Consider the following 13,234-nt stretch of genomic DNA (forward strand, 5'->3'; position numbering starts at 1 on the left):
TTGTGTGTGTGATTGTGTGTGTGATTGTGTGTGTGATTGTGTGTGTGTGTGTGTTAAAAGGGAGGACATTCAACACCCATTCAGAAATTCATAAGAAAGCCATGGAGCAGGACACTGAAGAGCTACATTGAAACCAAAGGAAAGCCTTGTGCTTTATCTCATGTGATGGTTGGGGCAGGTCCCACCTCTCCGGCAGCACTTGCTGGCTCACACAGTTCAGCCGGCCACAGTCCAACATTCCCCATGCTCTTATTACTCTGTAGTCTATCAACATGGATGGTAGCTCTCCTCAGCATCTCTTTCTGTGCAAGTTGCTTTGCATTTTCAATGAATTTCATCCTCTTCTGCAGTACTGTGTCTCTAAGTTACGTACCTTAACCTTAGGATAGACTTGTCCAACTCAAATAAATAGCATCAGCTGCAAATGTTGTCACTTCATTGCTCATCGTTTCTTCCATAAACTTATTCCTACATATCTATTTACAACAACACTGACAGCAACACGGAGACATCCCACCTGCCAGACCACTGCATGCTGAGAGCTGGCCGTTCATTCCTGCCCTGGCTCTGCTGACTCTCAGCAGTTCATAGTCCCCGAGAGAGCCTTGTTTGTTGTTCTCTAACAATTTTAATGTTTTTTTTTTTTTTTTTTTTTTAAACATTGTCTTTTGAGGGACTTTGTCAAAACTTTTTGGAATAAAACCAAGTTACATCAACTTATTTTCCTTTACAGGCTAGTCTCCTTGGCTTACAGGGCTTTTCAGGACATATGACTCTCTTTTTCCAGTGCCAGCAATCCTAACACAAAAATAAAAGATGAGAACACCCACGTTGGTCCTCATTTGGGAGGGGTGATCCTCCAGTTGCTCTGCTCTGACATAGAACATTTTTCCCCTTACAAACAAGGGGTGTCTTTTCCCATTTCCTATGCATGATCACCTACAGTGCCTTACCACCGAGGCTTGTTACAAAGTCTGACAGAAGTCCGACTCAATAGTTGAGTGCACAGCAAAGCTAATGAAGCCTGCCTTCTGCACTGCTGGCCGAGCTTGCTGAAGTGCATCCTGCGAACAAAGCTCTTCCCTTAGCAGAAGCATTCCCATTATTCCATTAGAGTTTCACTTGTGCAATGGCTTGACTCACGCTGCAGCTTTCCGCTTGGCACTGCAGAGAATTCCTCTCCCTGCCTATTTTGATTCCAGCAGCCTGAGGTGGCTCCTTACCTCCAGGGCATCCTCCTGCCCCTGCCCTCCAGAAGGGCTCTGCTGCAAGTGGCTACTGGCGATGCTGTTCCCCACCGAGTCACCTCTGGAGAGCAGAAAGGCCCAGGGAAGCCAGCTGCTCTTGATCCCTCAGATGTTGCAGCCAGGACAGTCCCTGTCCCTGCAGTTCCCCGTTTCCCATCTCTGGTTTGCCTGCCGTCGGGCAGCCTGGCTGTGCTCCAGGCTATGGAGGAGCCATCTCCCCACGGCCGCACCTCCGTGCCACAGTGGCCAGGCGCCAGGACCTTAGGATCCCTACTGCTGCAGTGCTGCATGTCAGGCTAGTTCCCAGCTAGGCAAGCAGGGCAGGAGATCACAGCCAGATTCAACCAAACGTCCAGGCCAACACGCACATTTGTGGAGAGGAGGCAGATCCTAGGTCAAACCAGCAAAGCAATCCGAGCTGGAGACCAACACTGCCACAGTACAACTCAGGCGGGGACTGAAATGGGCCTCCAGGAAGCATGGGCAGGGGCATGGGTGGTGGCTCCAGGTGGGGCTGGTCAGGGCCATTAAGACTAATTAGTGCCCTTGGTATGTGAGCATCCCCATGTGCTGTTTGTCAGCACCATCTCCACAGGCAATAGAGAAAGAAGAGAACTTCAGATTTAAAATAATAGTCTCGGCCCCACTTTTCTTGCAGCACACACAGGTCTTCTCCAGCGTGGGGCATGTGGAGCCCTCACCATGCAGCCCCAGGGGGACCCTGTGTTGTGGTTTAACCCAGCCGGCAGCTCAGCACCACACAGCCGTTCTCTCACCCTCCCCACTCCCTCTCTGGGATGGGGGAGAGAAACGGGAAAGTGAAGCCTGTGGGTTGAGATAAAGACAGTTTATTAAGATAGAAAATAATAATAATAATAATAATAGTGTGTACAAACAAGTGATGCACAGTGCATTTGCTCACCACCTGCTGACCAATGCCCAGCCCAACCCCGAGCAGCCGCCCCCCCACCCCGGCTAGCCACCCCTATATATTGTTTAGCATGACGTCAGATGGTATGGAATACCCCTTTGGCCAGTTTGGGTCAGCTGTCCTGGGTCTGTCCCCTCCCAGCTCTTGCTGCACCCCCAGCCTGCCCGCTGGCAGGACAGAGCGAGGAGCTGAAAAGTCCTTGGCATAGTGTAAGCAGTGCTCTGCAGCAATTAAAACATCAGCATGTTATCAGCACTCTTCTCATCCTAATCCAAAACACAGCACCCTACCAGCTACTAGGAGGAAAAATAACTCTGTCCTAACTGAAACCAGGACACCCTGGCACCTATTGGTGTCCGGACCCCTTTGGGGGGGTCTGGGTCTGCTCCCTGCTCAGGTGGACAACTCCGCTTTCACCTTGTGGGTTGGCACAAGAGTTGCGCATGCTCCTCCGGCATACCCACAAAATTAATTTTAAACGGGCAGAAAAATGTGTCAGCACAAGCAGGGTAAAACTGTTTATTTAAATATCCTTACGTGTGTTTGCGTTGTCAAGGAAAAAGGTATGCCTGTGAGAAGTTCGTGAATGGCTCTTTTTTTTCAGCCTTTTCAAAGTATAACTAAATTTGGCAATATCAGCTAAACGAATTCCCCAGTACGCTCTCTCAGATATCACAGATATACTGGGATCTGGGGTATGGTGTGTAGGGCTTAGCAACGTTCCTAGCAACCATAACAAATAAAAATGTCATGGTTCGGCTCCTCATTAAGGCCCGTAACAGGATTAATAAGTGGTGTGGAATGCGTGCTCATGCTTTCACTTTAGTGAGGATTCAAACCATGATATAAATCTGCGGGGTGGGAGGAGATGGCGCAGCGCTAATGTATGTGCTGCGCGCCAGCATGGCCTTCTTGGAGCTGCTGGCCTGGCGCTGCTGCAATAAAATTCAGATCTTAAAAATAGCTTTGCTGGTGTTCTCTTCTGTGTTTAGCAAGAGAATTGTCACTGCTGCTTGTAGGGATCTGTCTCATTCAGCTGAGGGTCTGTTTGGTGGGTGAGTGATGGTACCTGCGGTACCAGCAAGGTTTGGCCAGTTCACTGGGTTGCCCAAAGTTGTGCAGAAAGCTTCAAGACCCTGTTCCTGGGCTCTCCGACGTTTGGATGTCCTGTGTGAACATGTAGGCTTGCGGGTGAGCAGGAGAGATGCCTGCAGTGGCTCCAGTGCCCCGTCCTCATGCGCCTCAAGGAAAGAAATACCCCCAGTCCTTCCCCAAGGGGGATATGCCAACCATGCCTACTTTAGCTGTTGGAAAGTCCAGATGGTCCTTAGCTGAGCGCATGCCCCACGTGCTCTGCATTTTCATGGGCTGCCAAGTGGGAAACAGTTGAAATGAGGTGTTGTTTCCTCCTCCATCACAGCCCTTTGGGATGGGCTGGGATGTGCTCGGGCAGGCAGCACTGGCTCCACTTTGTTCCTTTGGCTTTGCTCTGGGCTGGATTGAAGAGTCGCTGAGCAGAGCAGGTGGTCAGGAGCGTCTGGTCCTCTCTTCAGGCCCTACAAGCAGGCACAGACCACAGGAAGGTGATTCCAGAGAGAGCCCTCAGCACGGGCAGGCAAAATCCCAGCCCTGCTGCCAGCACAGGAGGTGAAGGAGTAGGGCATGCACAGTCATTCTGCACTTCTTGAGGTTCTCCTTCCCACCTGGCCTGGGAGTCTGGGAGAAGACAGAGTAACTCCATGAAGCTTCGTGAGGGGACCTGGAATGGATTCAGGCACGTGCCATGCCCCCTTCTCTCTGAGACAGCACTGCCTAAGGACCCCCCTGTTTGTCACATCTACCGTTCCCTCCTGGAGTGGGACCAGATCAGTGCGGGTCACTTGGTAGAACATTCAGGAGGTCCAGGGCCACGGCCAAGGTTGTCTTAATGACTTCTTTTGGAGCAATTTCCCATTTTGGTTCCCCTCTCCTTTTATGTGCTTTTTGGGCCTTGTAGACATTCCAGGCATCTCTCTATGTATTTAGATTTGGGGATTATTGCCTTTCAAGCAATGCTGGGGACTTAGTGCTGGACTTCAACTATCTAAGCTGTTTCTTGGCCCCACTTGCCAAGAACATTCAAGTATGTCTGCCACACACGAGGGCTCTTCACCCTCTGTTAATTACACCTACACTTCTTCCCTGATTTCTTTGCTGCTTCTCACCACATGGCCCTGCAGGGCTCCATGCATCCCATGTCCACCTCCATGCGAGGTCTTCAGCTGCTCCACACCTAAGGGGGCATCCAGGGTTTGTCCCAGGCTCAGTTCATGCCCGCGAGCTCCAAGAGGAATCACTGTGTCTGGCGGAGCCCGTGACTTGCTCCTGAGTCACCACACGCCTTCCTTTCCCTGCTGCTGCTGGGCCTCTGCCAGCACTGCTTGCAGGCTCCCCCACGGCCAGAGCCTTTGCAGGGCAGGGATTTTGACCCTGCATTTTGGGATGACGGTGGTCTGTGATCCCCAGCAGATGTGGGTTTGGGCTGCTAGACATCAGGCATGGTGGCTGTGCTGGGATGTCCCCTTTCGACACCATCATGCCGATGATGGAGCCACCTCCTACTGCTTCTCCGCAGCACCGGCATGGGAACCCTGTGCTGGAGGGGGACAGAGGTTCACCCCACCACCAGACACTCCACATTGCTACTGTGTCCCCAGCCACCCTCCTTGGTGGCCCTGGGGCTCTCCCAGGGCATGCAGAACACATCTGGAGCCAGCTGCGTGGGGACTGCTTGCTTTAGTGCCTGTAAGGGGAGCAGAGGCAAACCTAGCTATTTCTTGGGCTCTGAAATGTTATTATCCCAACGAGAGGTTGTATTTACTGGGACCAGAAGAGCTTCTCACTGCACATTCCAGGCTGCAAGATGCTGCAGTCACTTCTCTGGGAAGGGGAAAAATCTCCTGCAGTCAGCTCAAATGCTGGCCAGAGGCTTCCAGCTCAGTCCAGGCACTCCAGAGCCAACCTAAAACATTTCTGGGGCTGAATGAGAGATGTGCAGCCAGCTAAGGCTGAGAGACATCTGAGCTTCCCAGCTCTGATCCTGGCCCTCGGGGCAGGTCAGGAGCACCTGGAAGGACGGGCACTGCTTCGCAAGCCCTGGTGGTAGAGATGCCCCTCTGCGTCTCCGTGCCAGTCCTCAGTGTCCCATCCCATCTTGGAGAGGGGAAACCAGTTCACCCTGGCATCAGGAACTGGGAAAATGCTGTCAGTTACGGATTACACTGCAAAGAAAGCCAACCTGAAGGTCCAAACACCCATCTCCAGTCCCATGAGCCAGCTAAAACATCAGATGGAAACTATTCGGAAAGTCATCCTCTCCTGCTTCTCGGGCAGCAAGCACAATTTTGCAGCGGTGCGTTTCATCCATCCCACCCAGCTGCGGGCAGGATTCGGGCTCTGCCATGCAGGGAAAAGCCCTGCATAAAAGAAGAAAAGCCAAACACATACAGCTCCTCCTGGCAGCCCCAAGCCCAGCCAGGCCCAGGCACTGTGGGAAGCGCGTCCCCAGGTACAGGGATTTCGGCACCGTCCCTAAACACCGCAACGGCGCGCTGCAGAAGCATCCCAAAACAGGCTGTCCAGCTGCGGCAGGGCAGACCCGGCTCCAGCAAACCGCAGGCTCTGAGCTGGAACCCCAGAGTTTCTTCTCTGAGCTGGTAAGAAACTGGTAGCTTTTTCTTGCAACAGGAAGGATTTGGGGTTTTGCAAAGACTTTTCACTCTTCTCAAGCCCTTTCAATCCTGTGGTCTCTTTTCAAGAGGCATTTCCCCTGGTTCACCCAGGGCACAGAGCAGTGCAGGTGCCTTGTGCTGGGACATGAGAGAGGGGAAGGAAAGAGGCCAGCTCCCTACACAGAGAAAGCTCCTTGTAAAGCCCATGGATCAAAGGGTGCCTCAAAATGGTTTATTTGCCTAACAGCCATTCTGCTCAGCCTCTTTCTCCTTGCCGGGTGGACATCACCTTTCTCCCAGGAGCAGGATTTTTTTCAAATCTGGGCTGAGTTCAAGGGAAATGAGAAAGCTGCTTTTTGAAGGACTACCAGGTGTCATTGCAGAGCCCTGCTGCACTCAGCTTTCCTTCGGGAAGGTGTTTTTGTCCTGCTGGAACAAACCCTTCTTCCGTATAGCCCTGCTTGGGGCACTTTGGCCAGGCAGTGCCTGCTGTCCCCAGCCGCTCTGGGGGCTGCCTGTGCCACCAGCTGCCCGTGCCCAGCCTCGAGCCCCATGCTGGTACATCCCAGCACCTCCTGCCTGCCCTCCCAAGCAGCATAAAGCAGAAAAAAGGAAAATAACCAGGGCAGGTTATTGCCACATAAACCCAGAACCCGTCCCCAGATGGCTTGGGGTGAGCATCCCCCCAGGCATGCTGGCCACACGTGCATCGGGTACTTCATTCTGCTCTGCACCTGCTCAGAGGCTATATCATCCTTTTATTGTATTAAAACCAGCATAATGAAGAAACATGCATAATGTTGGTGTGGTTTACATGCACAAGCGCTGCACTGAGGAAAGGGGCAAGGTGGGAGACTGCAGTGGTGCCTCCCCACGGCTTCTACAGCTGCGTCAGGACAGGAGCTGCCGACGCACCCGAGCTATTCCTGCAGCTTCATTGACCGTGGAGGCAGGGGGGTGTTAAACAATGAAATACTCACACCTCGAGCTCCTGCAACATGAGCACCACATGCAGCCGAAGCGGTCACTGTCCCTGTGTCACATCCATGCTGGCTTTTCCCAGGGCTTCTCATGCAGGTGCATGAGAGCACATGTGCCAGAGGTTTGAGAAGCTGCTTTCCATCAGCTGAAGCATGGGACAGCCCTTAGGTCCTTCCACCCATCCCTCCGCTCTGCTCCTCACACAATATGATGCTGAGGGCTCGCTCATCCCTCTGGGACTCATTCTCTGCCCGCTGGCAATGTCCCTCATGCGGACGAGAGCCATCCGGGCGGTGGCAGAGATGGTGCCACATGGACAGCATGCTGACGGGCCAGCATAGCACAGGGGAGGTGGCAAGAAGCACTTGCAACTTCCCCCAGCTACTTCAAAAAAGCACCAGGTGAGGTCCTCCCCGCACATCTCCGGTGACCCGAGGGTAAACTGACCCCAGCTGGTGCCAGGGGGTGCAGGAGGCGGGGAGCAGGAGCTGCTCCACCGGCTGTAGGGCAGCACCTCTTCCCTTGAGCTGTGGGACACCATGCAGGCACCCACGCAGCGGCTTCAGTTTTAGACAATCTCAAACTCGCTGCCTCAGAAACAGGCTGTGAGCAGAGGCTGGGAAGAACTTGTGGCTTCTCAGCACATGTCGAGAGCTACAAGCAGCGACGTGCATTACACCACACGAGATTTCTACGCTGCCCTAGGGCTCGCTGGGCACAGCCTCTGCTGCCCTGAGCAGCACCAAGTGCTTGAGCTGTGCCCTGCGAGCACTGTCTGGGATTTCCCCAGCTGTGCCTGGGGGAAGCCCAGCACCGAAACACTGAAGCACCAAAACACCGGGAGCGGCCCGTGCCCTGCAGGCTGGGGGTCTCAGCGTCAGCAGGGAACATTCACGTGAGCAAGCCCAGGCCAGCACAGAGGAGGGCTGACAGCACCAGCTTAGCTTCTTTCCTACAAAAAGGAATTAAAGAGGAAGTAAGGAGCTTGGTTTCTGTCCACTGCCTTGCACCACGTATGTGTAGAGGCTATGGGCCATCCTGCTGGGGCCTCGGGTGAAGACAATGCTCAGCTCTCACAGCCCAGCAAGCAGATAGCCCGTGCACCCAGTTTCTGTTGCACTTCATTTGCTGTTTTTTCCACGTAGGCAAGTGTAAAAGCCACCTGGAGGTTTGTGATGCAGAGGGGAGGACAGCTGGCTGCAGGGCTTCAGCACATGCCACCACCTGCAGCACTCCAGGTGGGGGATGCTGAGGAGGGACCATCACCATGGGTCTGGCCACGTGCATGTGAGACCACCCAAACCCCACAGCCGCCCCACAGCCCCCCCTAAAACTCATAGGCAGAGACGAAGACGGTGATTTTGGAGAGGTGCTTGGCCTGGAAGGTGCGGTCCAGGTACTCGGACATGTCCACATCCACCTGGATGGTCTGGGGGCCCTTCAGGCTCTGCACGAGGATGAGCTCCCCAGTCTGCCGGTCCGAGCGCTGCATCACGAAGTGGCCCCGGTTGTTACCGCCCACGATGCCGAAGCGGAGGCTGTCGGGCCCCGGCCGGCCGGGTGCCGCCGCCGTGGCCATGCGGAAGAGCGGGGTGGGGGTCAGCAGGTTGGAGGGCAGGGGCAGGTAGTGGAAGGAGATGGTCTTGGGTGCCTGGTGGCACGACCTGCTGTCCATCGGGCAGGGGTTGCGCTCGCACTGGCTGCAGAGGCGATGGAGAAGGAGGCTTTGAGGGTGCCCAGGTGGACGCGGAGGTCCATGTCCCCCTCCCTGCCCAAGGAGGGAGGTGGTGTTGGACCAGCTTGGTGGCTACAGACGTATTTAGGGGACAGGGCCCCTGCCACACTTACAAGGGCGATGTTTTCACATAGGTGATGTTGCCGCCGGGCTGGGGACACTCAGGGTGGACGCACTGGAAGCTCCCTCCTGTGTTGATGCACATCGTCCCCTGCGTGCAGTTGTCCTGCGACAGGGCGCACTCATCGATGTCTGCAAAACAGGGTGGGACAGCAGGTCACCCTCTGAGGGGACCTAAACATCCTCCTCGCAAGGCTCATTTTGGCAGAAAACAGGTGAGCAATTCGAAACGGATCAGGCATCACCACTTATAGTCTTGTTTTTAGTTTGGATCTCCTCCTGGGGACCACCCTGTTCACGTGGGGCAACTCCGTGACTTGGTGATGCTCTCCCTGCTCTCTGCCAGAGAGGCGCAGCCCCAGAGCATCGTGCACCACTTGCATGTGCTGCAACCACCTCCCTGCCCTCCCCTCCCCTCCATGCCCAGCCGGGAAACCACCTCTCCATACAAACCCATGGAGATTTTTGTAGAGGCAAGATGCTTGCAAGCAAGGCAGGGGAGAAGAAAAGAGTTGGAAAAGGAAGTAAAGATGGCATTTTCCACGTGGAGAAGCGGGGAGCCTCACCTTCGCAGCTCTTGCCGTCGGCCAGGAGGCTGTACCCGCCAGGGCAGGCGCAGCGGTAGGAGCCGGGGAGGTTGACGCAGGCGTGGGCGCAGAGCCGCGGGGCCCCCTCCGCCTGGTACACTTCGCACTCATCGATGTCTGCGGGGAAACAAGGCAACCCTGCTCAGCTGCAGCCCTCGTGGGTGGCAGCAGTCCCGCCGGCGGACCCACCACTGCTTACCCTGGCAGAGGCTGGCGGCGGCCGTGCCGCTCATGTGGAAGCCGGGCTCACAGCGGCACTGCTGGGTCCGCTCGACCTGGGCACAGCGCGGCTTGCGGCTGAAGGCAGGGTCGGCCGTGACGCTCAAGGGCGGGGGCGCTGGGGGGTACCGCGGGGCAATGGTGAGCGCAGAGCATCCATGCCTGGCTCCCATCCCCGAGGCTGTTCGTGCCACCCAGTGCCCCATGTGCTAGCCCAGGGTGCCAGCCCCGAATCTCGGAGCCACCCACCCGTCTGCGTGCGGTGCTGGCAGGCGGCTCCGCTCCATGCTGGTGGGCAGAGGCACCGCTGCTGGCTCGGCCCCTCCACGCACGTCCCACCGTTCTGGCAGGGGCTGCTGGAGCACACACTGATCTCTGCCATGCAAAAAACACACACATTTCATTTCTTTTCTTTCTTTTTTTTTTTTTTTTTTTTTTTTTTCCTTTTTAGGCACATTTAGCCACCCCATGGCACATTCACTGAGCCCAGACACCAGCTGTTTGCAATGCAGTGGTGCTGCCCCAGTGCGATGGCTTTGCTGCAATGGAGGGAGCCTTCAGATGCTCTTTTTGTCCCCCACCTCTGCTGCTGGGCTCCTTGTTTGGCTCCAGCTGCATTTCTCCATGAGAAGAGCCAAACCACCGCCGTGGAGGCTGCAGTGGCCAGGGACAGCTGCGATACCTTCCCTTTGTTGGACCCCAATAGTCCCTCTTGTTTCAGGAAGCCAGGATTGTTCCCACCCTTGCAGCTGGACCCAGCAAGCCCAATCAGATGGACACAAAGCAGCCCCACAAGCACTGCTGCCCCATAGCCCTGCTCAGGGAACAGAACCTGCAAACAAAAAGTGTCTTGTTGCTGCTTGCAGTGAAGGATGCCACGACCAGAAACCCCATCTGGGAGGCTTTGCCACCCCTTCCCATCCCCTCAGCAAGCCTGGGACCAGAGGCTCTTCCCACAGCCACGTGGAGCTGGGATCAGGACCTGGAGCACCCGAATACATGAGGGGCAACAAGAAGGGCTGTAGGTGGTGATGCAGCTTCATTCTGCCTTGTCAGCTTGGAGAACCCTTAAGCAAGACCAAACCACACTCTTCCACACCACCCCGGCCTCACCAGCCAGCCCTCCTGGTACCAATTTTACCCCAGGAATTGCTTCCAGCGGCGGTGACCCCATCCAGACACCGGTGAGGGCACCGCAGCAGTACCTGTGCAGCGCGGCTCCTGCCCACTCCAGCTGCCGTTGGCCTGGCACGTCCGCGTGCTGGAGCCCAGCAGCTCGAAGCCAGCGTTGCAGGTGAAGTGCACCTCGTGCTCCACCAGGTACTTCGTGCCAAACTTGCGTCCGCCGGCGGGGGCTTGCAAGGCAGGACAGGACACTGCAGGAGCTGCGGGGAAGGGATCAGGCAAGGGGAGGCAGCACAAGTAGCTTCCCCTGCAGCTGCAGGTTTCTCATGTTTTCCCAGCCCACCCGTGCCTCGTGGCTCCATCCGTACAGATGCCCAAACCACCGCCCGTGCTTCGGCCCTTGGCATCCCAAGCAGAGGCTTGGAGCGGAGCCCTCCGAGGCCCCTGCCCACTGCGGGACTCACCAGCCGGTGGCTCCGGGGCAGCCTTGCTCAAGGCGGCGTGCAGGGTGCTCAGCCGGCTCCTCATCAGGCGCAGGCCCTCGGCGAAGCGTGTCTCCTGCCCCTTCAGCAGCTGCTGCATCTGCCGCACGGCGGCCAGGAGCTGCTGCCTGCCCAGGCAGCTCTGCGGGCGCAGCGGCCGCTCAGTGGGGCACACGGCGCTCCACGGCCCCAGCCCCAGCCCTGCTGCCCGTATGGATCCTCCATGGTCCTATCCTTTGCCCTGTTTGTGACCGCACAGTGGAGTTTTGAATACGGTGTAGGAAATCCCTAGCTTGGGCATTGTGTCCTACATCTAAGAGGGCAACACGGCACTCCCAGCCAGGCTGTAATCGTTTTGTTAGCCCTGGGAGAGATGCCGTAACTCATGTTTAGTCCTGCTGGAGCGAGAACCGTGTCCCACTTCCATATTACAAAATAATAGGAAAACAGATGTCTTGTGAGTTCTTCTGGGGCCAGAAACACTTGTGGGACTTCTGCCTGCAAGCTAATGGTTACCGAGGGACTGACTCATGCAGGCGACAGGCATCGTTATTATAGGTTTCCTGTGGAACTGACTGCAAACCAAAGAAAAAGAGCAAGAGCTGAGCAAAGCAAAGTTGGTTTTGGAGCTCAGAGATTTGCAGAGCACTCAGGGCGGGGGACAAACACTCCCTGGGGAGCCTGCAGCCCCTTTTTTGCTGATGGGGAAAGGGCCAGGGTCTGTGCAGCACAAGGCTGGGGGCAAGCAGAGCTGGTGGAGGGGGGAGGATTTGCAGCTCCCCAGCCACAACACATGGCAGGGAGTTATCCGCCTCTGCAAAGAGCGACCGAGGGGGTGCAGAGGAAAAAGAGAAGCCATCCCCAAGTGGCATGCTCGGACCGCTCTGCAACCATCCCCTGCCCGTGCTTGGTGCCTCTCGGGGTAGTGGGGGTTGAGCTGGGTCCTGCCTGCAGCTGCAGGGTGCGCTGCACAGGAGGAGGGAGGAAAAAGCAAATAGATGCCTAGCATTCAGCTCACTTTAATAAACAGCTCTTTGTTAGGGCTGGTTTTAGCTTCAAGAGCCAGCAGAGCTCCCTGTGGGACATTGAACCATAGCAAACCCCCATTGCCCTGCAAAAATGGTCATATTTTTTGCTCCTGGTGTACTTGGTCATGATTTCAGGTGGGGAGAAAATAAAAAAAATATAATAAAAAAAATACACAAGCCCTGTTTAAGCCTTCCCATACACTGACAGCCTCCTTGCTCACACCTCCCTCCCACAGCTGCGGGTGCAGGCAAACCTCCTCCCGGGCTCCGGGTGAGGGAAGCAGAGCAGCACCGGGACACGCTCCCCGATCGCTCACCTGCTGGCTCTGGGAGCCGGGGCGAGGTGTTCACAAATTGCCTGAAGCCGGGAAGGAGGCTTTTAAGAGCAGGGAACACACAACGCTTTTGCATGCTTTAAGCTTCCTGCTTTGGTGAGAGGAAAAAGAGGAAAGAGACCCCCCACACCCCCAGGAGGCATTCCCAGGACCCTGCAGAACTCCCGTCCCATGGGAGGCAGGAGGATGAACCCACACAGGGAGACGTGTGCAGACACCCCTGGCCCCATGCGAGGATGAACACCCACGCCCAGCACCGCTCACCTGGGACGCCCGCGCCGCCGGCTGCGCCGCCAGGCACAGCAGCAGCAGCAGCAGCGGCAGCAGCGGGAGGCTGCGGCGAAGCCCCCAAGTCATGGTCCCACGGCTTGAGCAGGGCTCTCAGCGGCGAGAAAAGGCTGCGAGCTCCCTCCGCCCGGCACCTCTGCCTCCTGGCTGGGATGAGTTATCCCTCCCACGCCGGCCCCGCGCATCGCGGCCGGGGAAGCTGAGCCCTGGCGAGCGGCACAGGCGGATACCAGGCGCTTCCTGCACCCCAGCTCCGGCCACGGTCACCCCAAATGCTGCCTGGGGGGACTGGCTGAGTGCCCCCCTTCTGCCTGCAGGACACCCCCAGGCAGCACCAGGCCTGCTTTTTAAGGGGGGGCCGTCTGTGGTTAGTCACACTTGCTTCTACCATCAGCCGTTCCACTTTGCTCTCACCTTATCGTGCTGGCTGCCTTGACTTGGACAAA

The 13,234-nt window shown here is 56.3% G+C and overlaps 2 protein-coding genes across 3 annotated transcripts in view; both read right to left on the reverse strand.

Moving 5' to 3' along the window:
- Positions 1–1,666, reverse strand: part of ZC3H6 (zinc finger CCCH-type containing 6) — a 39,384-nt gene extending 37,718 nt beyond the window's left edge. The window contains exon 1 of the mRNA XM_035322799.1: positions 1,224–1,666. Coding sequence (XP_035178690.1) covers positions 1,224–1,537 — 314 coding nt within the window. The 5' untranslated portion in view covers positions 1,538–1,666. The remainder of the gene's footprint in view (positions 1–1,223) is intronic.
- A 4,957-nt stretch (positions 1,667–6,623) lies between these two features.
- FBLN7 (fibulin 7) lies at positions 6,624–13,165 on the reverse strand. 2 transcript variants are annotated; one of them, XM_035322808.1, is made up of 8 exons: positions 12,765–13,165; positions 11,120–11,279; positions 10,736–10,915; positions 9,780–9,905; positions 9,511–9,648; positions 9,291–9,428; positions 8,718–8,856; positions 6,624–8,569 (listed from the first exon to the last, which is right to left on the reverse strand). In XM_035322808.1, the coding sequence occupies exons 1-8, from the start codon at positions 12,855–12,857 to the stop codon at positions 8,197–8,199; spliced, it is 1,347 nt and encodes a 448-aa protein (XP_035178699.1). In that variant the 5' UTR covers positions 12,858–13,165; the 3' UTR covers positions 6,624–8,196. The 2 variants fall into 2 exon arrangements, with proteins under 2 accessions (XP_035178699.1, XP_035178700.1); XM_035322809.1 differs by lacking the exon at positions 9,511–9,648.
- Positions 13,166–13,234: the final 69 nt, after the last annotated feature.

The sequence above is a fragment of the Oxyura jamaicensis genome, chromosome 3 (assembly GCF_011077185.1).
Source record: "Oxyura jamaicensis isolate SHBP4307 breed ruddy duck chromosome 3, BPBGC_Ojam_1.0, whole genome shotgun sequence".
Classification (NCBI taxonomy): Eukaryota; Metazoa; Chordata; class Aves; order Anseriformes; family Anatidae; genus Oxyura; species Oxyura jamaicensis.

Bases quoted from the DNA above. Each gene is read 5' to 3' on its own strand.
- FBLN7 (XM_035322808.1), bottom strand. From the start codon at position 12,857: ATGACTTGGGGGCTTCGCCGCAGCCTCCCGCTGCTGCCGCTGCTGCTG. The intron at 10,916-11,119 runs GTGAGTCCCGCA...CCTTCCCCGCAG, and splicing joins TGCCCCGGAGCCACCGGCTG to CTCCTGCAGTGTCCTGTCCT. The intron at 9,906-10,735 runs GTACTGCTGCGG...TTTGCATGGCAG, and splicing joins GCAGGAGCCGCGCTGCACAG to AGATCAGTGTGTGCTCCAGC.